The 26,499-nt window shown below is 37.4% G+C and overlaps 1 protein-coding gene across 50 annotated transcripts in view; it reads right to left on the bottom strand.

Annotated features, from left to right (window-relative positions):
- The window catches only part of LOC136831307 (echinoderm microtubule-associated protein-like 2), a 370,899-nt gene that overhangs the window by 49,011 nt on the left and 295,389 nt on the right, over positions 1-26,499 (bottom strand). For 20 of the 50 annotated variants that reach the window (XM_067091464.1, XM_067091463.1, XM_067091476.1 and 17 more), the window contains 8 exons: positions 23,991-24,068; positions 23,146-23,313; positions 17,835-17,972; positions 17,267-17,339; positions 15,725-15,778; positions 11,083-11,184; positions 10,608-10,712; positions 10,110-10,344 (listed from right to left, as the gene is read on the bottom strand). In XM_067091464.1, coding sequence (XP_066947565.1) covers positions 10,110-10,344; positions 10,608-10,712; positions 11,083-11,184; positions 15,725-15,778; positions 17,267-17,339; positions 17,835-17,972; positions 23,146-23,313; positions 23,991-24,068 — 953 coding nt within the window. The remainder of the gene's footprint in view (positions 1-10,109; positions 10,345-10,607; positions 10,713-11,082; positions 11,185-15,724; positions 15,779-17,266; positions 17,340-17,834; positions 17,973-23,145; positions 23,314-23,990; positions 24,069-26,499) is intronic. The other 30 variants (XM_067091484.1, XM_067091482.1, XM_067091470.1 and 27 more) reach the window with 3 other exon arrangements.

Below are 26,499 nucleotides of genomic sequence, written 5' to 3'. Positions count from 1 at the left end.
TTCTCTCCTCTGCACAACTATGAGCCTCAGCATACCCAGTCTGGAGAAGTTTCTAATATCAGCCATTGGTCTTCTGTCAGTCTTTTATTTGTCATGAAGTTCATAGCAAAGACACTGTCTTCTGGAAAACACGGCTTATCCTTTGATTCCTCTGTTATTACTCCCTTGACTGTCTCTCCAGATGAATATGGTCTTCTCTGTCTGGTGAGGACCATTATGGAGTATCTCCAACAGACCCAAGCTGTCATATCTTCTCCTCTTTCTTCCTTTATACTGGTTGCAAGAATCTTCTGGTTTAGAAGAAATAGATATTTGATATTAGCTTTGGCAGGATATTTCTTGGTCTTATTTGGACATTTCACAGTATGCCACCTCTAAACTCCAAGATCAAAGCACATGAAGCTCTAGCTTTCAGTTCAAGTTGAAGCTCTCTGCTTTTAGAGATAAAATATAACTCTTGCACTATGGTCTTTCCTTCAAGTGCTTCTTTGTCGCCTCCTTCCTCCTAAATTGCGGTTCAGCTTAGGCTCTTTAAGATTGATGGGTTCATCTGAACAATAAACACCTTTTCCTACAAACCCATTTAGGTATTATAGTGCCCTCCTCCCTTCCCATAACACTTGATACTGGCACAGAGGAATGAGCAGGATGCTGGAGTGTGGTCTGGACATGTAGAGGGGTTTTTCAGCTTTCAGACTATTAAGTTGGTAAGAAAGGAAAGTTTGCATGGAATAAGACTATGATTAACTGGTTTGTATAAAAAGTTTCATTATAAAAACTGTATTTTCACATAGCCAGGCATTGTACTGCAGTAATGTGTAACCAAATAGGTACAATCACTTCATTACTTATCCTTTAGCCAACTTGGAACTTGTTCTGTCACAGGTGCCAAATATTCAATATGGTAATTTATCTATGTATATCCTATATGTTATGACCAAAGTTGTTCTTTAACCATTTATACTGGATATAAATGTCTCTTCAGTTCAAAGGAGCAGTGATCTGTATCAATGGAAGGCCAAGTTTATTGGGTTATAAACAGATATTTTTAAGAATAAGCAATAGATGTATGACCTCTAGAAGTGGAAAGAGGGCTTAGGTAAGTGAATTCATTAAGATCCCGAATATAGTTAAATTTTGAATATCTAAACATTACCAGAAATGAGAGAAAATATGACCTAGGTATTAAAAAAAAGTTATGCAAGATAAAAACTATTGTATTTCTACAAAAACTCATGAAGGTGTAAAGATATTTTTAGGTTTAGAGCACTTTCTTGTATTTTAATAAATACAAAAACGTGTTATGAATCTGAATTGAACTTTATGTTATTGACAATTCTCTACATCTTAAATCCTTTATATTCTACTTATGTGATCAAGATAAAACAGGGGCTGATTTCAAAACTTACATTTCTTTAGAGCCTGTCAAATGTCAACAGCAAACTAAATCCACATACAGTATTTGACTCCAATCTTTAAACGAGAAAGCCATCTTATGAGGTTTACTATCATTAAGCAGGTTAACCAAACCATGTCATTTCTAGATAATCATAAGGTTAGTTGAAGGTTTCTTAAATGAGAATTCAAGTAAGATGAATTTACAGAAACTGGACTGCTAAGTGGGAAGAGCCCAAAAGTAACAGCTGAAACATTAAAAGCAAAAAGCAATGAAGTGGCTGGCAAAGGCGAGAGTTTGCTGTTGTAAAGGGTTGCTGCACAGAACGTTAAGGGATTGCATAGAATGCGCTGCACGTGGCACAATACTGGTAGCAACCTCCTAAAAAACCTTAGAAGGTAATGCAGAAAACAGTTGATTTGAAAATCAACATAAAAGCTCTTATCCCAATTTCTGCAAATCAAGAATAGTCACTGATGAACTAGAGTCCTACAATGAACCTAAAACCATTGCAATACCCTCTACATATCTTTATCCAAGCTAACAAGGGACTGCATCTCCAATTAAAGTTTAGATACCAAGTGATACTATGTATACAAACTCAATAGTACTTTACCAAATGATGGGGAAGAAAAAAGTTAAAATAAGCCAAGATATTGTTGCCTGAATGATTAAAGGCTAGGCTGGCCAGTTTAGGGGTGAGAATCTTTATTTACTGTGACATAGCTATACAGTAGTATTATACCAGGAATAAAAGGCATCATACACAACCATTTCGTACAAAAATCCATCCTGTGATCATTTCATTTTTTGCTTGCAATAAAAAGAAGAAATTCAAATTCCTACTCCTGCTACATTTACTATGGAATCTTAATAAATGTAACTGGCTTGAAGAAAAAACAAACTGTGTGTGAAATATGATATTTTCATAATAAAATAAATTTTTGAACATACTTACCTGGTAGTTATATATAAAGCTTAAGTCCCTGACGTCACGGCAGAATTTCAAAAACTCGCGGCAATCGCCGATCGGTAGTCAGGTGAACCACCTGTGCGCCCTCTACCCAGGTACCTGGAACCATTCCAACTATTCCTCAGATCTTCCATGCCCCTAGTCTCTAGAGGGGAGGAGGGTGGGAATTTAATTATATATAACTACCAGGTAAGTATGTTCAAAAATTTATTTTATTATGAAAATATCATTTTTAAACATCTAACTTACCTGGTAGTTATATATATAGCTGATTGACACCTTTGGTGGAGGGTCAGAGACAGCCAACATCGTTGGAATTTGCTTAAGGGTTAATAAACCAACTTAAGGTCCTTACCTGGATTAAGGAAGCTGACTTCAATGAACTCCCTCATTTTGTCTGCTTTCCTTAAGAGGTCCAGCGATCCACTCAGGGGGCTGAAGACCTCTAGGAGCTGCCAACCGGTGTACCAACCTCTATGTGACAGACAACCTATAATACCCTTGTTCCGGGCGCCACCAAGGAACAAAAATGATCATTTGACTAAAATTGATGATTGTGGAAGAATGCATTCAATCTTCACAAACAACCACAAAATTTCAACCATTCCAAGGTAAGAACAAAGGGTATTGTTTTATGGAATTGGATTAAGGAAGCTGAGTTCAATGAACTCCGCCTCATTATGTCTGTATTCCTTAAGAGGTCCAGCGATCCACTCAGGGGGCTGAAGACCTCTAGGAGCTGCCAACCGGTGTACCAACCTCTATGTGACAGACAACCTATAATACCCTTGTTCCGGGCGTCACCAAGGAACAAAATGATCATCTGACTAAAATCAATGATTGTGGAAGACTGCGTTCAATCTTCACAAACAACCATCAAATTTCAACCATTCCAAGGCAAGAACAAAGGGTATTATTTTATAGGATTGGATTAAGGAAGCTGACTTCAATGAACTCCCTCTCATTATGTCTGCATTCCTTAAGAGATCCAGCGATCCACCCAGGGGCTGAAAATCTCTAGGGCTGTCAACCGGTGTATAACCTCTATGTGACTAGACCTCCTCTCAATACCCTTGTTCCGGGCTCTACCAAGGAACTTTCATCCCAATGATTGCGGAAGACTGCGTCCAGTCTTCACAAACAACCATAAAAATTCTCAATTCAAGGTAAGAAAAAGGGTATTGGTTTATGGGATTGTAGGGTATTCCCCTCTCCCATTACTGAATTAGATGCTATAAACGGGCACAGCGTATAGCAATCTTCGCATAATGTCTTGACTTGTTTTAGATAGTGAGAGGCAAATACTAACTTGCTTCTCCAGAAGGTCGTGTCCAAGATACTCTGCAGGGACCTGTTCTGTTTAAGAGCTACAGAGGTTGCTACTGCCCTGACCTCGTGCGTCTTTACTTTCAGAATCTTGTAGTCTATCTCTCTACATTCCATATTTGCTTCTTTTATCAACTGTCTGATAAAATAAAACAGAGCATTCTTTGACATCTATACAGAGAGCTTTTTGACTGAGCACCAAAGCCCTTCTGAATTCCTTCTAAGTCCTTTGTCCTATCCAGGTAGAGCCTTAGAGCCCTTACCGGGAATAGGACTCTCTCTCTCCCCCTGTTATGTCCGTTAGGTTCGGAATCTCGAACGTTCTGGGCTAGGGTTGTGACGAGCAGTATTCATTTTTGCAAGGAAGCCTAGTTGCAGTGAGCAGATTGCCTTGCCTTGTATAAAATCTATATTCTTGCTGAGAGCATGTATCTCACTAACTCTTTTTAAGCTGCGGCCAAACTGACCAAGAAAAGAGTTTTCATGGTGAGTCCTTTAAAGATGTCCTCTGCAAGGGATCAAACCTACTCCCCATGAGGAACCTCAGGACCACGTCTAGGTTCCATGCTGGTGAGTTCTCTATATACAAATTTGGGTTACAGAAATATTGGAAGAGGACACATGGTTGTCCTTGCACCATCCTCTAAATACCTCCCACTTGGATTGGTATACCTTAATGGTGGATAACTTCCTTGATTTGCGATAGCGCCACCTGCCTCCTTGAAAAACTTCTGGCTCTTGTGAGTTTTCCGATAGTCCGAAAGCAGTTACTAGTAGCGCTTGTAGGTTTTGGTAATATCTTTCCAAGTGGGGTTGTTTGAGTAGATCTACTCTCTGAGGTAGGCTACTCGGGATGTCCACCATCCAATCCAGTACTTCTGGGAACCAATCTCTTGTCGTTTAGTAAGGGGCCACAAGGGTCATTCCGGTCCTCTCACGTGACACAAATTTTTTCAGTACCCTGTGTATTATCTTGAAATAGGGAAATGCATACGTCCAAGTTGGACCAGTCCACCAGAAACAGCGTCTATGTATATAGCCCCGGGATCTGGTACTGGAGAGCAGTAAGTGTCCAACCTCTTCGTTTTTAGCTGTGGCGAGAGATCTATGCAAGGACGTCCCCAAAGTCCTGATGTAGCGTTCATTCTTTTGAGAGGACTTTATTTCCTGCTCAGAATGTCCGCCCTCACATTTTTCTCCCCTTGGATAAAGTGGGTTACTAGTTTTACATTCTCCTCCTTTGCCCAAAGAAGAGATTCTCTTATTGTCTCGTATAGAGACCTGGAGTGAGTGCCCCCTTGTTTGCTGATGTAGGCCAATGCTGCCGTGTTGTCGGTGTTGACCTGCACCTCTTTGTTCTCCACTGTGTTCGAACTCCCTGAGAGCTAGAAGGATTGCAGTTAGTTCCTTCTAATTGATGTTTAACTCCTCCTGCTCTCTGGTCCAGGAGCCCGAGACTTTTTATTTCCCTCGTGTTGCTCCCCATACTGAGTCCGACGCATCGGATAACAACACTAGGTCTGGGTTCCTCTAATATAGAGAAGGGACCTCCTGGAGCTTGACGGGGACGTTCCACCACTACAAATACGGTCTTATTGGTTCCGAAATGGGGATGCACTTGGTCTCCAGTTCTATTTCCTTGTCCCAGTTCCGATTTAGATGAAACTGTAACGGGCATAGAATTAACCTCTCAAAGGAGACAAACCATTCCAGCGAGGAAAGGGTTCCCAGCAGACTCATCCATTCCTTTGCCAAGCATGACTGTCTCTTTATAAAGTTCTGAAATTTTCTTGAGGCTTGTCCTGTTTTTGCAATAAACGGAAAAGCCCGAAAATCCTGACTCTGAATCTTCATCCTAAGGCATAGAACCTCTTGGGATGGGATCGGCTGAGATTTCTATCTGTTTATCAGTAGACCTAATTCTTTGTTAGACGCTTGATGCCAGTGCATCTTGCGTCCTGAGCTAACTCCACGTCTTGGCTTCCAATATCTTGAAGCCTGACGTCCTGACGTCAATGCCTTGGCGCTTGACGTCTTGGGTTCATTGACGCTTGTCATCATGGTGTTTCACTCCTAGATGCTTGACGCCACTGCATCCAGCGTCTAGAGTTTCATTCACTACGTTCAGCGTCTTAAACTTCTGGACGTCTAGAAGCTTTAGTTGGACGTCTATTATCCTTCTTCTCTTTGCCTGGTTGTCACGCTTGCAGCCGGGAAGACAAAGTCTGCTGCATATTTTATAGTAAAGCTATATGCGGGGCTTCCTGCTGTTGGGGACAGGCTGGGGAAGCCTCAACTACGGCAATTATTTCCTTCTCATCGTCAATAATGGACCGTGGAGGGGTTCTGCAGACGAGTACCAATCCGAAGGAGGAAGAGGAGGATGTATGGAAGGCAGCACAGTGTCCGCCACGCTCTTGCAGCCCGGTATCCTGACTGAATAGAACTGTCTACGTTTGTTCTTAGTAGGAGAGCTACCCTTGGGGCTGGAAGGGAAGAGCTCCGGGCTGCTGCTGTGGCTACAATCTGTAGTCTATGAAGTCTTATCATGACGTCCCTCAATATTGGGTAACTTGCTCTTGAGAGGTCTCGGCTCCAGAGCCAGACGTCAACCTTGTCTGTTTAGGCCGAAAGAGAGAGACCGAAACTATAAAACCTTTCCCGTGGACAAACTTCAGAAAATTCTTGGAGATCGGGTGCATGGGGACGTGAAAATACGCATCCTGGAGGTCCAGTGAGGCCATCCAGTCATGCTGTCTGACCGCTGCTAGAACCGATTTTGTCGTTTCTATAGCGACCTTGTTTATTGCACAAAAAAAAAAAAAATTGAGTGCAATCCCTTCTAGCACCGGTCTCTAACTCCCCAAGCATTTGGGGATCAGGAATAACCGAATGTAGAATCCTGGGGAATTCGGATCCTGAACTCTCTGTCTGGTCTCCTTTTGCAACATCATAGACACTTGTTGCTGTAAAACCTTTGCCTTGGTTCTGTCGTTGCATTTGGCAGAAAGGTCGAATTGTCTGGTTACCAGAGGGGGCCTACTCAGGCTGGACAGTCTGCAGGAGAAGAAAGGCAGGTCCTCCTTCTTCCCTGTGTAGAGCCTCTTCTCTTTGCCATTCATCTACCCGCCCTAGAGGAACCTCTATCGGAGGGCCGACCACGAAAGAGCTGAGATACCTGAAACACAGGAACCTCAGCCTTACTCTTTTTAGCGATGAAAGTTGTAGGTAGGACTTTTCTTGCTGTTTTAGATATTAAATCTTACGTGGTTTTCTGGGCCAAAGATGAAAAGGGCCCTTTTCTTCAGGATTCCTGCTGAGAAAGGTGCAGTTGATTCATTGGAACTATCTCCTGAGTCCTTTATCCATACCCCATTAGACATCAGATATATGAGTTCTTGGTGTCAGTCGTGTTGAATAATTCCATCTTCCTTCCTAAATCTCCAAATTCTTTTGAGGGGGTGGTTCAATTCTGATATCGACCAACAACAGTTTTCCCCATGGCCACTCGACGAGAAGAGTCAACAAGATTCGAGAAGGTTCCTGGGAAGGGGCAGGTATTTCGAGGCCGAACGATCCTCCAGTTTGATACTAAAGACTAGACCTTGAGCTAGTTTGGTTGGAGGAAAAAACAAAGGCTGTCTTTCATTGTTTCTCCTTCGAAAGTATCCATTCTTCGTAAATGTTGCCCTCTTAGACGCCTTCACCAGAGTAAATTCTGAGAAGCAGTCAGGATAAATTTCTCTGGAAAAAATTTCCGAAAATAGCTTCACAAGCCTTTTCAAGTCTGATAAAAGCTGATGGCCTTTTATATTGTCTTCGTCAGAAATCTCTGCAATAGGATTCACAGGAGAATGCGAGATATTATCATTCTCTTCTTCCGATTTTCCGAAGACGGAAGTAGCGACGTCTTTCAAAATATCATCTTGACGCCTGGCGTCCTGGCGTCCAGTCTCTTGACGCCTGGCGTGTTGGCGTCCATTTTCTTGAAGCTTAATGTCTTGGCGTCCAGCTTCATGACGCCCTGGCGTCCTAGCGTCTAACTTCTCGACACTTGACGTCCTGGCGTCCAGCTTCTCGCCTGGCGTCCTGGCGTCCAGCTTCTCGGCGCTCGGCGTCCTGGCGTCCAGCATCTCGGCGCTCGGCGTCCTGGCGTCCATACTTCTAACTTTCGCTGTCCCGTCAAACCTAGAGGTTGCTTGAGAACTGGCCGCCTGTGCGACATCGATCAAAAGCTTCCTCCGGTTGACGTACAGCAACCAATGGACGAAAAAACACTTTAACCTCGCCTTTCCTATGGCGGGTGAGCGTCCTGGGAAACGTCAACAGAAACGCTCGAGGGACGACTGCTCGGTAGCTAAAGCCTCTTGCCTCCCTTCGTCTGTCGACTTTCCTTCTCACAGGGGTTGGTGAGCTTGGAAGAGGTCTAGGACTAGGAGCACAACAGGACCGGCGGTCGCACCCTCCACTGCACTTGCACTAACAACATATTAACACTTGTATTTTTAGATCTCTTATTATCGATCACATATTATCCCTGTCTTCTGAGAGGGATTTTACCTGTTGGGCCAGGGTCTGAATGGCAGCCAACAAATCATTAAGTATTGGGTCCTTACCTGTTTCAGTAGGGGGGTTCAGAGACTACCACTACGGGAGAGGATCAATAGGATAGTTATCAAGGGGAAAAGAATTAACTATTCCTGGTTATATCAAGAAGAGTGAGAAACAGTACTCTTGGCTCTTCTGAGCCGGTCTTTCATTCCGTTCTTCAGACATACTAAGTGGGGATCCAAGGAGACTTTAGCAAGCCGCTTGCATCCCCACACACACATTTTCACACTCGATGAAGTCAGATATGTTATAAGAAAATCCAAAAGCGAACAAGCGAAAGCCAAGCCAAAGTGTACTTCACCAAAATAAGTTGCGAAAAAAACACAGGCTATGAGTGAAATTCCATCGATGTTACCGACACAGCGGCAGGGAAGATCTGAGGAATAGTTGGAATGGTTCCAGGTACCTGGGTAGAGGGCGCACAGGTGGTTCACCTGACTACCGATCGGCGATTGCCGCGAGTTTTTGAAATTCTGCCGTGACGTCAGGGACTTAAGCTATATATATAACTACCAGGTAAGTTAGATGTTTGAAAAATGAGATTGGTTGAAAAATTATGGCAAAATAATCTTTTATTAAATGCATTATGTTTTGAGATACAAGCTTCCACAATTGCAGCAGCATGACTGTTGGCTAATGTGTCAATATTACTTCCCAATGTTTCAAGGCTACTGAGCTCTGCTTTATTGTTGACTGTCTAGTAACAATGGAGTAAAAATGCCAAGAGCCAATTGTGATGGCCTTTTTCAAAAAATATTATTGTAATATATTTTGACAAATATATAATTCTGTACTAACCAAACAAAAATAATGCATTTCAATTGTGAGAGAATGGTTGTGAAAAATCTCCCATAATTAAACTAAAACCAATCTTGATATAATACTGTACAGTATTTCATATTCACTTCACCATATACCAAACCTAACTATAGAAGAAATTTCATATTTTTACATTTTTCAATTTCCATCGTACATATATATCAGCTGGCCCCATTAACTACACATCGCAAGAGCTTTAGAGGATCATGAAACAAGCAAGAATGCTGCAGTACATTTTCTAACAAATTTCTTCAAACACATTCAGCCATCTATTTCAAACAGCAACCCTTGAATTATTGACATTATGAGTGTTTTTACATCAGTTTTTCCATTACTCCACTGAATCAGATGTGCATCAAGGTCTCCCCCATTCTCTTCTGTCCTGTGTACTACAAAATTTTATTCTTAAACAAAATTCATGTTGAATAAATACAAAATTGTCACAGAGCCATTTGCCCTGATCAGATAATTGGGTTTTGTTAAACAACAGTTTGCTGAATTACAGTTATCTTTCCTTTCTCATGCTTTCAGACATTTCAGCTGCTTGAATTTCGAGTCAGCATGAATGATCTCATTTTTGGTCACAAAACTTTGCACAAACATTACAATAATGGTGCCTTTCAGTGAAAGGGCAAGTCACCAAAGGGCTCAATCTATAAAAATGTGCAGTATTTACATTACTTGAAAGTACTTTGTTGTAACGCATACTAACTATACTCCCCTGAGAGTTGCTGATAATTCTGCAATGAAATTTCATGATATCTAAAATGAGTACAGTACTTTAGTCTCAGCCTTAATATACTTCAAACCTGTAATATATTTTACTAGAGTGAGGATACTGCTATCTGCAGCCTTACTTCTCATGTACCATGCTTGACTTTACCATGTTGTATTTTTTTTTTATAATCCAAATCATCTCTTTCTCATTACAATACAGTACTTACTTGCTATAAATAGAAACTAAAATGGAAGATGAGACTTTACCTCGCTGCCAAATCAAAAGGTTACCATTGGAGTCACCAGATATTACATTTCCTGTGTCCGTAAAAGAGATAGAGGTCACATACTTTGGACGCTCCCTGTTTTCAAATACTCCCATTCGTTTAGCAAGCATGCCACTCTCATAATTCCAAAATGAGATGTGATTTTTTCCACAGGTAATGATTGTGCTGCGATCAACTGGGGAGAAATCTACAGCCAATACCTGGTCTGCTGAACACTGCAAGCAAGAGAGACAGTAACCAGTAACAATATGATTATTCTATTTTTATATATGGTTGATATTGATAACACATGTGAAAATGAAGGTTTATTGGAGTGATTTTGTGCTTAAGGTAGCCAGGAGAGGCAGGTCTTACTGCCTTCTACACAAAAATCAGGTCTTACTGCCTTCTACACAAAAGTAAGAAGTAATATTCTTCCCTGTAGAACCACTTAAGAAATGGCAAAAATTACATGAAATTACATGAACTAAACACTAACCTTAGTTTCTAGAAGTTTATAACCACGTTCTCCTCGGGACCAGTCCCATACAGACATATTGTGATCAGGTGCTTCATCCACAGCTACTAGTAAACTTCCACCATCCTGAAAAAATTTTATACATAACACAATAAATCACACAATCTGCATGAAAACAGTTCTGTCAAAATGAAACTGCTCTCTAGTTACTACAAATTTTAAAAGACTTAACAAACTTGGGGTTACACAGGTGCAGACCTCTGCCTTAATTGGTAGGTTTTCATAAGGTAAGACAGCAGTTCATACTTTTGTACAAAACAGCCTGATTACAGGGTCTAAATGCAAGTAATAATAAAATGCAGTACTGTTAAATCTGCAACATATCATGGTATAAATAAAATATACTGTAAGTTTGGGCTTTAACATTTCTAAAAAAAAAAAAAAATGCATACCAGCATAAAATATATGGCCTCTATTTTGAAGCATGTTTACTTACAGCTTTTGAAAATGCTAAGCAAGCCACGGATCGTTCTATGTCGCTGATTCCAATCACGTGCAGGGTATTGAGGCTGACACTGTCCCACACACGAATGTGAGGCTGGTGAGAGAGTATAAAAATTATTATTATTAATTAGTAAGAGAAGGATGCCAAAGAATTTTTAAAAATCAAAGCTACAGCATGCTATTTTGTCATATCCAAGCATGTATAAAAAATTATTAGACAAGGACTGCTCATACACATAAAATGCAATGGCATGATTCTGAGTTTAATTAAGATTTCACTAATGCAATATCAAAACAGTACAGTACACTGTTATAAAATTAAACTATTATGTGCAATCTAAGTTACAACAGCAAAAGAAATACTTAGTGCCCTATGGCAATAAAAATTTCTGGAACTTTTTCTCTGCTGAGAGTTTACTGGTTCCTATCAAAACTCAGTCCAGACAAAAAAGTGAACGGTTTCACAGGGCCTCCTATAACTAAAGTGGAAACAATTAGTCAAAACTGAAATAGAAACTTTGGCTCATAAAAGAACCAGAGGTTATTTTTCCCTCTGCAAAGACGGACTACCTTAACAGTACTTAAAAACATAATGCAAACATTAACACTTGTCTTGAAATTGTAAAGCATAACCACCTTACTAAACAGCATTGTAATAGCCATATATTTAAAATTCCAAAATCACTAAAAATGCAGCATATTAATGCTACCACTATATAATCGGCAGCAGTTTGTGACTTTGGGCTGCCCAACAAGAGTTTTAGCTCACTGGTCTAGTTAAGCTACCAAACAGCAATACTGTAATCAGTTTATGGCAGCAAGAAATCATTATATATATATATATATATATATATATATATATATATATATATATATATATATATATATATATATATATATATATATATATATATTATATATATATATATATATATATATATATATATATATATATATATATATATATATTATACATATATATATATAAATATATTGATAGAGTAGCTGCAGTTAGTCCTCAAAGGAGTTACACTCTCATGGTCCCCCCAGGGTTCCATAAAACAGACCAACCAATTACAAAGAATTCTCTTATAGTCTAAGCCAGAATAGTGCTTGTTGGCAGTGATAGAATATAAAGGACTCAGGACAGGAGGGTACTATCCCCTGTCCTACAACAACTAACTTGGCTCACTACATCTCACTTGCACATATGTGGCAACCTATTTCAGCCATGTGTGTATATATATATGTATGTGTATATATATATATATATATATATATATATATATATATATATATATATATATATATATATATATATATATATATATATATATATATATATATATTTATGCATGTATGTAAATCATTTCAATTTGGTAGCCATCCCCAGAACCTGGTTGTTCAAACTACACCATTTTCAAGAACAGGCACTAACTAAATGACTTTCAGTTTTAACCTAAATGGCAATTTTCATTCAACAGCAGAAAAGATTTTCCAAGAGGACGTTAAAAGTAAAATAAGTTTATGATAGGCACGATATGAACAAAAGGGAAACGCAGGAAAAAGAACAATAATAACAATAACACTGTATACAGCACTTGATTTGATTTCCTTGCTGTTTAAACCATGGCCTGAATTTCCAAGCAATACTAGATTTTACTTGCATATAAATGTGGCTTTGGTTTTAATGCTTTACTTAGAGACATATCTTAATGTATGCATGGTTTTGAAAACTTGAGAAAAAATATACAAGAACCTTAGTTATTTGAAAGACTAATACAACTAAGCCATTTAACATAATACACAGGCTTAACTATAGGCACTAATTAGAGGGAATACTATGTCAAAAGCCATTTATTACTGCAACTCTTTCTATCTAGAAATAGGTAGGTTATAACATTAAAAGCTTTCTGATGTACTATAACTATAAATAGCACACTAAAAAAATGAGTACCAAATTCTTGAAAAGGACCCTAATTCTATTCAAGAATTTAAAATTTGTACTGTATACCACTGAAACACACTATTTATACCAATGAAACACACTAAGCCAAAAAACTGAACACCATGGTGCAGAAAAAATTTAAGAAACTTATTTATTTTACAGAGAAAATGTGAGACAAAATTAGATCAAACAGAACTCCTAGAGTAATAACCTGAAAGACCTTAATGCTACAAGAAGAAAAAATATTTGCATCTAAACACTTAAGCAATAAATACAGTACATAATACACAGTATTAAAGCTACAAAAAAAGTCTACTGGTCATTCACTAAACCTCTAAATTACAGTTCAGTGACAGCATGCCTAGAAGGAGAAAGGAGACAAGTTGGAGTATATCAATAAAGCTAACAACTGATAAAATTACCGCTAGCATCCTTATCTAGATGGCAGAGTGAGAACAGAAAATATTTTTGTTAAACATTTCAGTTCTCAGATCTACCGAATTCCAAATGCTAAACTTTTCTTCTAACACAAAGTTTCTTTCCTTATCACTAGCCTACTGCCATCCACGTCTGCCAAGTATTTGGTATGCAAAATATCTGATGTGGTTATAAAAGATGTGTTATATATTTTTTGTTTAGGGATATGCTCAAGCATTTATAATGTTACTGAAATGTTACTGAAAGAGTGAGGCTTGTGTTGGCATGCAGTTTTAAAAAGAGGTATTTATGAAGGTTTATGGGCAGAAATGTTCTAAGAGATGGGTACTGTTATTGTTTGAAAAAGAAAGTGTGTTATGTTAGGTAAACAAGATCTATCTATAGTTAGTATTCACTGGCCAGTTCAGGGCTGATTAAACAGCTGATAATTGCAATGCCCTTCATGTTGGCAGACTGTTTACAGCCCTGCATGCTATCAAGTAACTCACAATCCATCTGTGTGAATTACTATTTATTAAAGCTGAATATATATAAAACAATGTTCAACATATGATGTACTTTGATCATTCTTTTTCTCTGTGGTTGCATAGTTATAAAAATGGGACATCATCAACAAAAGACCAGTCTCAAATGCTATTAATGGAGCCTCAATTCAGCAGAGTATGCATGTTCTAGACTAGCAATACAATAAAATGGTCCCCTTAATTTCAAAAACATTTCTGTATTTGCATTCATATAAAAAGGCAAGAACCAAAATTCTAGCATAGAGGAAATCAAATGAAACTTGCATGAACTAAAAAGCAACAGCAACAGATGTCTTGAGACAACAAAAAAATAAATATGTAAAAGAAAAATGTACAAATTTTGAATGGGACAAAAACTACAGATGCAATGTATTTCTAATGTGCACATAGGATCAATCTTACTTGCACCAAACTCTTACACAAACGAAAGTCAACACAGACTCGGATTTATGGTTACAACAGGAGGTCTCCACTGAGTTAATATATTAAGTTGTTACTTTAACATGTTGATGACAGAATACACCAAGCTTTTTCCTCCAGGTTTTACCTCATTACCACTATTATCACCTTCATTCATCTCATCTAATATCATCTTCTATGCACTAGAATGCTGTATTTAAGAGATCACTATATTAGCTATCACAACCCTCAGGTGCATCCGTGCTAATCAAAAGACTTTCAAGTTAGTGCTATTAACGGCACAAGTGTAGCCAGCAAGCAGTAGTGAGAGAAGGTGAGCGTCAGCAACATGGCCTGTCTGTTGCTAGAGTTAATGTACACACAGGGAACCTAATTGAATTCAACTTTTTTACTTATAAAGGTTATCACAAGTTATTATTGTTGTGCCTTCATACAGATAAAAAAGCTGAAGGTGGCTATGAGCCAAGACGTATTATCTAGTGTGACACAAAGTACACCATGAACAGCTGGGGTGAGAAATGGCTCTAAACGACAATGTTCTTTTTACACTTCAATGTAAATAATCAAATTACTGATACCTTTCTAACCTACTCATCAAATTATCTACTGAATTTACCCATAGAATATGAAAGAAAAATCAAGCCATCTGACACACATTTAATTTACAATTAATAATCTTGTCAATTTACGCAAATATGTATAACAAGGTATACTGAAAACCCAACATAAAAATGTTGCAGATGATTTTCTTTGGCAAAAACTGTCTTAGTAACCTTGAAAATGTTAATCTAAATTACATACATACATAGCAAGTTTTAAAATATTGTACTACTTTATAATCAAAGATGAGGAAACAAATACAATCTCATATCTTTCCCAGTTTGAGAAAATCAATAACTACTGTCTTGCCAAAAAATTACTGTTACATTCAAGTACTGCTAGTATTTTACTATAATCTAACCTCCCATCTTGTTAACTACTTACAGAATTACCACATTACTCAGAACTACCTATAGTCTTTAGATCCACTGACAACCTTTCGAACCTTACACATACGCAATAAGCTCTAAAACTCAACCAATTTAGAATACAGTAGTACAACTAATGACATTAGCTGATGATACAATTATCATGCAAATTTTCCACTGTCTTTGTAAACAATTCATTTTGGAAAGCTATACTGTCAAAATAAAAGCCATTCACCCTCACCATCTGATCGTTATTTTATAAATTGTGCCATTAATAAAAGGAAATAACTCTATAGCTCAGTTTCAGGTTCCTTTAGGGGGCAAACTGTTACATACCCACTCCTCGGCCTCTGGGCTCAAGGGATCCGATGGAGGGTTGAGGCGCCATGACTTCAGCGGCAAGATCACAAGGGACACAAGACAATTATTTGAAGAACCAAGTTTACATCATTTGAGTGAATCGAATACCCTTCTCATGAAGGTGTAAATATTTCAGGTTATGAATACGTGTAAACACATTCCAATTAGCATGAGAAAGCAAAAGGCTTATTTCAGAAGCAATCAGCTATGAAGGATTTCTTCAAATAATTTGAAATATCAACTAAAGGACATTCTGCATCTGCACAAATCCATTCGAGTTACTGTAAATTACTGTACACTGCAAGCCAAAAACATACTAAATCGTATTGTTAGAAATCAAATTCATAGTTTTTCAAAACTTTTTTTATGTCACAACATAAAAACAGCAATAATGCAGTTAATCACACCAAACAAGACCGGGTATGTTTGTAGTGTTTTGTTTATGTATAGAGTCAGTTGTGTGAATGTGTTTAAAGTTCTGGAAAATGTTCACACAAATATTTAAAAAAATACCAGTGGCTAAAAATCATAAATGATCTAATTTTTCATAAACTCTCCTGAAATAAAGTAAATCTCTCTTACCTTTTATAGAGTTAAGTACAGACAGACAGCTACTAACTTCAGTGATATTTAACTGTATGCTGCTATTACTCTCTGTCTGTAATTGTTATTTTTTCTTATACAGCACTTCATTTTTGTAGCAATTCCAATATGACTGCTTTACTAAAACTAAATCCTTTAGGCTTCAAGATAGGCAGCTTCAACAAAATATTTTACACAGCATTCACCATCAGAGTTACATGTAAAACATCCAACGTTTTCAAAACTGAAGGAAAAGCATAAAGCTCTTTAAGCTGCTCTCAAAACAGGTTAGCATTTTACTGAGCTAAAATGTACGTAGAACTGGCAAGGGCCACACTGCATCTTTACATATTCTTTCTTGTATTATAAACTTCTTTGGTTAACATCAAGACCAATAAATAATTTTTCAGGGCATAGTTTGAAGATAAATACTGTGACAAATGTGCTGTACCCTAATACCCTGCCATTAGACTTAAATAAAACAAAAATACAAATAATAGTGCATTTATTACCATACAACTCCTGAATTTAATTTTAGCAGAAAAATGCTTTGAAAACATGGAATCTTATTTTTTCATTTCATTACACAGTATCTGGACAGGTTGTTTTTAAATCTGCACCAATAAATGTCATTTGCTTTTCCAAGTCTAGGCAAAGTTGTCTACTACTTAATTCACTTCTCTTAAACTTTGGCCAACATAAACTTCATATCGGTATGCATCGCTCACTGACCAATAAACATTTCCTAAACTTTACATCTATTATAAAAATCCAATACTGTATTGTCAGAGTAATAGCATCAATCTACTGTACAAAGAGAGATACATTTGTTTTATAAAGTTTTCATTATTAATCTTATATTGAATAAGCATGTTAATTTATATCTTCATAATGTTTTTCCTTACTTATCAACCAATTCTACTAAATTCTACATACCCTGGCATCACGACGATCATGGCCAGCTGTCTGACCAGTTGCAATTAAAAGTTTGTTGGGGTGGACTGCCAAGCTTGAAAAAGAAAAATACAGGGCTCTCATATGAAAGGTAATGGAATGTTATAAACTTTCACCAACTACAGTACAATCATTTCAGTTATATAATCCATATAAAAATAATTTGCATTATACCACTGAATAAAAAATATCTGAGTAAGAGACGTCCCAAAAAATTAAAATGATGTATTCTTACAAAATAGGCCAGTTAACCAGAATAAGAGATGTTAAAACAAATTCCACATATATAAATGTACAAAAGAATACTTGACATGATTTAAAAGTGTAAAATTCTAAATACTCTTTATTTTTTATACACCTAAATAAGAGTTCAATTCTAGCTAAAATTAAAACAAGAGCATCTTTGCAATGTACCATACACAGTAACTATTATCTCTTGAAGATGGATAAAACATACAAGGGAATAATACAGAAGGACATAAAGAGAATAACTTCTAAACATTACTGAAAAAATATATGCTTAAAATATGCTACTCATAATCATACATACCATTTGATATCATCTGTGTGACCCAAGTAGTGTCTTTGCATTTGGTCTTCAACATTGTACAAAACTACAACAGCAGCCACAAAGTACACTATCTCCCCCGTTGGTAATTGGTAGACATTATTGCGACAATCACGCCCTCTGCAAGTTAAATAGTACAAAACCACATGAAAGAAAGCACAATACTATATAATTTTCTAAACACAAAAGCTTCAACATATTCACTCTAGAAGTAGGCATCAGCAACCTCACAGTTCTTTTAAAACCAACCTATGAAATTCTGGACAAAGTATACTGAAGCAATCTGGTTACAAGTCTCTGATGCACAATATAAAGCATTTTCACCAGACCACTGCTTCACAAGTCTAGACCCTAACAACTTCATTTTAAAGTGTGAAAACTGGAGCAAGACAGTTAAAAAATTTTACAATTCAGAGGGAAGGACCCAAAGGGATGGATGAAATATAAAACAACCAAAGACAGTGCAGCTGTAGGCAAGGATATAGGGACAATGCAAAAATGATTCAGTGCTCCCTACAGTGCACCTTACAGGGCACACACACACAGATCCTAGACCTGCTGTCTTTTTGAGGGTTTAAGAGGGTGGTATCTGAGAGGCAATGTCCCAGTGCTTTGATGAATTTAGACATCAAAGTCCTGCAAGCCTTGCACCTCAACTGCTGACCAAACAAAATGAAGTCATGTCCTTTTTTCTCTCAGTAAAAATTTCATTTTGCTCCTCTTCTCTTAAATCTGACTTTATTATGATAACTCAAAAATTATTTAGGTTCTGGAAAATTCACTCTTGAAACATTGATTGAGGTGGAGTTCGATGGCATGCCTCTCCACCTATAAAACTGAGTACCTAACATGGCTGGGCAAGGGGGAATCTTGCTATCAAACTTTGTCCTCAGTGCTGGGTCTAATCTCATGGACAGATGACCCTTATGGCACTAAGGGTAAGGTGTATACAGTGAACCCCCCGTATTCGCGGGGGATGCGTCCTACACCCCCCCGCAAATAGCTAAAATCCGCGAATACTTAAAACCCCTCTAAAAACAATTACAACTGCCCATTTTGATAGTTTAAACACAGAAAAATCCTGTAAAAATGCATATACCTGAGTTTTTTAATAGTTTTATCATAAAAAGTGCATTTATTCATGAAAATTATATGAAAATACAGTAATTAGTGACTATTTCTCAATGAAAAATACCGCGAATGGGCGAATTTTCCGCGAATGATGGCTAGATATGTTCCACAGAGAAACCCGCGAATGGGTGAGTCCGCGAACCATGAGAATGCGAATACGGGGGGTTTACTGTATTCAGGCAGGTCTCTCAGGAAACGTGCCTTTTTTAAAGAAGCAATACTGTGCCTCCCGATGTAAGGCCACCCTGGACAGAAGGAACTCTTCCTGAATTTTATTTTTTCCATATTATGAATATAAATGCACAACTTTTGACCTTGATTCTCCCTTTGTATTCTCCCAATCAAGTAAAATAAATAATGACACTGAGATAACATTAAAACCATCTAAGAAAATAGATACAATAAAAAACGTTAAATTCAGGTATGATCCAACCTTGTCCCATTCCAATTTTCTGTTTGGAAATAAGAGCTGGTCAAGGTTCTTAATACCAAAAATTGAAACCAAATATCATCAAAATGGCTTCATAGCTAAATGTCAGACATTCAACAAATGAAATATTGGGATAAAATTTTACACACATATGAGGCAACAAGAACCCATACGAACATTTTTATAAATAAAAATGAAAGTTTTATATATACTTAACCTGTAATTACATAGCTATTAGTTTCTTTTAACCGGCAGCTTAAAATTTTGAAATTGCGGGTCACGCTAGTTTGTTTTGATTATGGCAATGTGCCCTGCCCACTTTTGGGGGAAGAAAAGTTAAGTATACCTTAGTTTAACCAGACCACTAAGCTGATTAACAGCTCTCCTAGGGCTGGCCCGAAGGATCAGACTTATTTTATGTGGCTAAGAACCAATTGGTTACCTAGCAACAGACCTACAGCTTGTTGTGGAATCCGAAACACATTACAGTATACCAAGAAATGAATTTCTATCACCAGAAATAAATTCCTCTAATTCTTCATTGGCCGGCCGGAGAATCGAACGCAGGCCTAGGAGAGTGATAGTTGAGTAAGATATCGACCCATCCAATGAGGAACTGAAGAGGTACAACATAGCAAAGAGCTTCAATTTGTTTATGCCCTTATGTCCAAGCGAGGAGAGGTGGGCGGGCTCCGATTATGTAATTACTGGATAAGTATATATATAAAGCTTTGATTTTATTATAAAAATGTCATTTTTATATAAGTAACTTACCCAGTAATTACATAGCTGATTCCCACATTGAATGGAGGTGGGAAGGTTGGACATATTCACCCCAAAACACTATTAATAGTAATGAGTTTGAGAATAAAAATTTGCTAACACTGAACCAATGTTGTTGAACCTTACCTGATAAGAGAGCTGCTACAGGTAGATGTTGCCTCTGGTTGGCACTCATCTTATCCAGTAGAGGCAAGGCGGTAAAGCCTTGGGGGCCTACTACTACAGTGGGTGCTTTGTAGCGATGGACTAATTTCCGAGGGCTAACAAAGAATACAAGATGCCCCTGCCCAGGGTGCAGTACTACACAAAATAACCAGAGCAAATATAGTCATCATAACCACCAAAAACAAAATTAGCAACACCAATGCCCAAACCATTAAAAACCAAAGGACTGGAGGGTACTCCAATACATAGTACTCCCAGGCTCCCCAAAAAACTCAACACCCTAAGCAAGGTGAAGAGATAAAAGAAAGGACATTGCTTTCTATGTTTCCTCCTCCAACACCACACAGCCGTGTAAAACGGACCCAAGGTACTGCACTGATCGTAAGTAGTTTCGATATCCATTAAGTAATGGGATGCAAACACTGACTTGCACTTCCAAAACATCAATTGCACAATCGATGTGAGGGATAAATTGCACTTAAATGCCAAAGACGTAGCGACCACTCTTATCTCATGGGTATGAGGAGTGAGAGTCTTCGCTCACCATGGAATGGGCTTCTAAGGTCAAGTCCCTGCGAAAGAACGCCAGGGCATTCTTAGACAAAGGCTGAGAGGGATATTTCAAAGAACACCAAAGGTTCCTTCATGTACCACAAATAGTCTTCGTTCTGTTAGGATAATGCTTAAGGGCCCTTACTAGACAGGGAGCTCTTTCTTTTTCAGACAGGCCTACTATCTCGGACAAGCTCTCAATCGTAAAAGAGCAAGGCCATGGATGCGATGGTGATTTATCCCTGGCTAAAAGTTCTAGGGAAGTGGAGCAAACTGCATTCCCTGAAAGAATCCAACATTTTTGTCCAAAGAATGGATTTCACTGGACCTTTTGGCAGTGGCTAAGGTGACCAGAAAAAGTTTTTCTGATAAGATCCCTTAAAGAGATAGACTGCATGGGCTCAAAATGTGAACTGGTCAGTCATTTAAGTACTGCATCTAAATTCCAGGACAGCAAATTGTCTTCTTTAAGCTTTGCGGTATTAAAGGACTTAATAAGGTTGGACAAATCCTGCTTAGACGATAAGTCCATTCCTTTATGGCGGAAAACCGAGCTAAGCATTGCTCTGTAGCCTTTAACAGCAGAAGTGGAAAGTCCTTTATTGAAGCGTAAGAAGAGTAGAAAGTCTGCTGTTTCTGTTACAGAGGCATTAGAAGCGGACACGTTATTTCATCTGCACCAAGACCTGAAGTTAGACCACTTAGCCTGGTAGACTCTATCTAACGACTGTCTTCTGCACTTAGCATCTTTCTATTGCCTTTCAATTACAAATTGATGATATTCACTTAGCTACCCTTCAACTTGAAAATGGAGTTCCATAATGAAGTATTCTTAGTAGCACCCTGTTTACACTAGCAATAAGTAACATCAATGGGTAATCACAATTTCAAATCAAAAGTAATATTTATATGGGCAATTTTTATACTGATGAGCCTCATCAATAACAGCTACAAAGAAAAGCCCACCATATAGCCTACATACACCCCAGAGTCAAAAATGCATTACAGTACAGTACATTTGATATAAAAATCATTGTACACAAAGTGGGAAGCTGACAGACTGACCTCAACATTACTATACAAAGCAACTATTATGTCGATTCTGGAGTATGGATGTTTTGTACACAGTTCAACCTCACATACAACCTTCAAAAGTGTGGATCCAGCTCGTAATGAGGGACTCAGAATATGCATGAGTTTTTAAATCTTCCCCAAACACTTCTTTCCCAGTTGTAAGTTGCAAACCACTTCTCTTCATTGTGATTTAATAATAATATATACTGCTGTAAAAATACAAGTAAGTCTCGGTTAAAAACTTTTTGATCAAAGAGACTTATTCATAAATTATCACAAACTTTCTCTACCAATTACAGCCAATACACTTTTTGAGTCAACAAATATAAATATAAAACTTATACAAATAACCAGACTACATTCTTCTTGGTTCACATATAAGGTACATCATTGTACCTAATTAAACATCTATCTGAAAACTACATGTATACATACTGTGTACCCTAAGACATTCAAATACATGCCTTAAGACGTAAAGGCTCACACTATGCAATATTCATGATGGATCCAAATCTTCATCAGGCATAGGATTAGTATCAACAAATAAAACATACCAAATTTCCTTGCCTAACAATGGATGTGTTTTTGCAGCAAGATTATTTGCAACAGTATCAACCATTACTATTATTATATGTGCCATCACAGAAATTTGTAATTTTTGGTAACTCTTGACCTGCTGCAGAAAACTGAACAAATCCTGCAGTTCTAAATTTTACAGGATAAAATGAAGGCTCTGTATTACTGATAATTACAAAACATTATCACCTCATGTAGTCACTATCTGTGGTTTACAAGAAATAATGCAAATGAGCTCAGAAATAATGAGTTCTTTGATATTAAGGCTAACAGAATATCAAAGAACTCATTATTTCTAAGCTCAACTAATTTAGTTAGGAATCTTAATATAACAAAACTACATGTTAAAAAATCATAACATAACAACCACTCTCCAAAGAAGCAGTATTTCCAGATAACAGCATAAATGAATTCAATCTGACTTAGATTTCTGCTTGTGCATTATCTCAAATGAAAAACAAACATGAAACCCAGTATACATTTTACGGGCCTGGGCCAACTTCGAACCCATTTTAATGCAATATTCTTTGGAGAGAGGATTACCGTATAAAAGCCAATAATCAGCTCATGAGATGAACTAACCTGTAGCCATAGACCCATTCAAGCTTGAGCTTAGCAGGTGGAGATGAAGAGGGTCCATTAGGGACATAGGTCTCCCGCATAGGTGTTGGGACGTACAAGTTGATGGGACGACCTCGAAGGTACATCTTAACTATGCCTTCTTCACCATTGTACTGGGCTTCTTTTGCTCTGGAAGTAGGTCCAAGGACTTTAATTACTCAGAACACTTATCTTTTGGAAATGAGTTCTATCTCACATGGACCCGCAGACTTCTACTACAAAAAATTAAAAACTATGGTTACAGATTGTATTTTTCTAACCTAGTTGGTTAGTGTGTTTATTGAAAACTTGAATTAGCACCCGTGAAATGTATTAGATTCTAGAACTGCATACCTTTTAATTAAACTATTTCCCTGTGATGTAAAACTATTCTACCAAGAGACCTTCATTACTTTAGTTCTGGCTACTGTATGTCACACAGCTCTATAGCACTAAGCAGCCAATCACAGCATCATGAGAACCACTAAAAGACTATTGAAAAAATGTTGCAAGTGCAATGTATGATAATACATGATGCGATCTGTACTCTTATACATAAATGTAAACAAATACATACAAACACTGCAATTGTTTATGCATTAATGCATATTCTGCAAATATGTAAACATGTATATTGAAAACAATTCCCAAGATGACAGCAAAGTGTAACAAAACAATAATGATGTCCAAAATAGAAAACACAAAAATCACTTTCACCAAATCTGTAAACTGAGACAAAAACAAACAAAAGGAAATAAATCTAAACCTATACAGTGCAATAAATATTGTGGCATTTCTCTGAAGTATGAGAGGAGGATTTTCTTTACCCGTGTCGACTAAGGTTGAGCTGCGAATTGGACGATCGGAGATGATTCAAGTTGTGGAGGGACCCGCTGTTAGGTCGTCTGCAATTGCAACAAGAAGACGACCATGCAAGGTTAGGTCACAGCCGCACAAACACACAAACACAGAGAGAAGAAATTCATGACAAAAGGATAGTATGTTACCATCTTTGCAAAAAATATATAAATGGAGGTTATCATCTCAAGATACAACCGCTTTGCTTATATCCAAATCCTTCATTATAGCATGAAGCACTTCAGTGCAGGACTGCAGCCCACCAGGCAAAACTCTTTATCTAGTTTTATCAGTAACAAGACTTTTATTTCATACTGTCACATCTTGAGTGATACACAGCTAAATTGGTCTATAAGAGAAAGATTAAATAAAACAGATGAAGCAGAAAGCAATTTCACTTCAGCCACACATTCCTAAACATTCCAATGTTTCGGTCACTTGATGGCCCCATTCTACCATCAAATTAGGATTGAAAAATAGAGATGTTTGTACAGTACTTCTTAACAGGCTTACATTGGCATACAAACGAACATTCCAACACCTCACCTCAATATGAAACGGTACAATAGGTAAGACAAGACACTACGTATTTCCATGACATTCTGCAACGTGGCACATCCAACTAAATCGAGTAACAAACCTTTTTTTTTCAGCATTATTGAGATCATTCTAATTTATTTTTCCCTCAAAAATTACCCTAAACTAGATGGCACTGATAATCTTAAAAGTGCAATACACAGATCTGATCATCTGCTACAATTATTCAAGATATTTACATTATTTAAATTTATCTTGAAATTGCACAGAATACAGCTACCGGATAAATATTCAGCAAGTACTGTACAATATATATTTTAGAATGTTGGACTAATCAAGAATACCGGTACCTAATTAGGAACTCGATGAAATTAATTTACATATATAAATACGATTACTGGTATAATCTAGATATCTGAATGATTGGTGAAGACCCTCACACTTGGTGAAATTTAAATGACTGACTCTGTGATAACTGTTGAAACGGTCTGATCACATCTAACACTGGTAGAAAAGTGACGGCAGCAAAAACAATTTTGGTCATAAACATAATTGCTGAGTTGTTAGAATTAAATACGATTTCTAAACTGAAGAAAATGTATGAGCTCGCAATAACATGAATCCGAGTAATGGTACTAAAATTGGCGTACCCACTTCTGGTTAAGTGTTTAGAAGGAAATTCACGTACTATAGAATCATTTCCATGTTCACACAATAATAAACGGGATGACATGAAAAATTTTAAGTCTTCACCGGAAAACTGCAGTACTCCTGGGGAAATTTTTTTGTTAAAAAATTAAGAGGATTACAGGGAATTATGCGTGTCCTTGGGAAAATGAATGTGATGACTGGAACATGAAGTAATTACCAAAGAAGTTCAATTACTGTTCAGGTACAAAAGAACGAAACACTCCTGTTCCTTGCCTTCACCACCATCTTGTCTGAAAGGCTACCGAGTGCCCAAATAGCAGCAGCCTCACCAAATGAACGATGCCGCACGGACTGCTCTGCTATTCTGTTTCCAGGTTTAATCATCCATCACTACTTACCTTTCAAGAAGGTTTCCTTGCATGACATCTAAACGAGGGGCAACTAGTGTTCCTTCTGGACTTTTCTCATGTTGCAGTACTTACCAACATGAAAAAAGTTACTTTCATAATACATACTCCGAAATAATGGACTGGGCCACTTGAGTCATCTAAATGGCTCAAATACGTATCAGATTTCAAAGCAGCTGGGCAAGCAAAGCAGGAAGCAATATACAGCCATGCTTAATGTTTGTTTTTTATCTTTGATTATCAGAATAAAAACTATAAGTTACTCTTCGCTTTTTCATTTCGATTTCAAAACAACACATTTCCTAGTACTGAACTTGGACCAAATCCTGCATTGGAAACCTTAAAATCCACCTTTAACCAGTAACATCAACATCAAAGGAAGCATCTAAATGACAAAAAGACACAAACTCTAGTATGACAATGTTTTCCAATTCCATAAAAATTATAATAAGTATATATGCTAATTTGCCAGAACACCTTTCAGAATTCACATTAGGCTACACACAATGAATGAACACCTGAGGTCAAAACAACCACAATAATGCGTACTTCAATTACAATAAATTAAGGCAGTAATTATCTTTAATTTCAGGAAATCCAAAAAATAACTAATCTACAATTGCTTCTGATGTCTGAACTTGATCTGCCAGTCTCGGGTTTTCCTCAACTCAATTTTAGCTTGAGGGCTATACATCTTCAATAACAGTTAGAACCACAATGAAAACTTATTGAAGAAAATGTAAGGTATACGGCAAATAATAAAGTAAGCATGTCTCAAGTTGGGGCCTGCAAAAGCATACATGATGCATTACGTACAGATTCATAAAATATTATATTTATATATATATATATATATATATATATATATATATATATATATATA

This window comes from Macrobrachium rosenbergii, chromosome 48 (genome assembly GCF_040412425.1).
Source record: "Macrobrachium rosenbergii isolate ZJJX-2024 chromosome 48, ASM4041242v1, whole genome shotgun sequence".
In the NCBI taxonomy this organism is placed as follows: domain Eukaryota; kingdom Metazoa; phylum Arthropoda; class Malacostraca; order Decapoda; family Palaemonidae; genus Macrobrachium; species Macrobrachium rosenbergii.
This window is presented reverse-complemented; position numbering and strand designations above follow the sequence as displayed.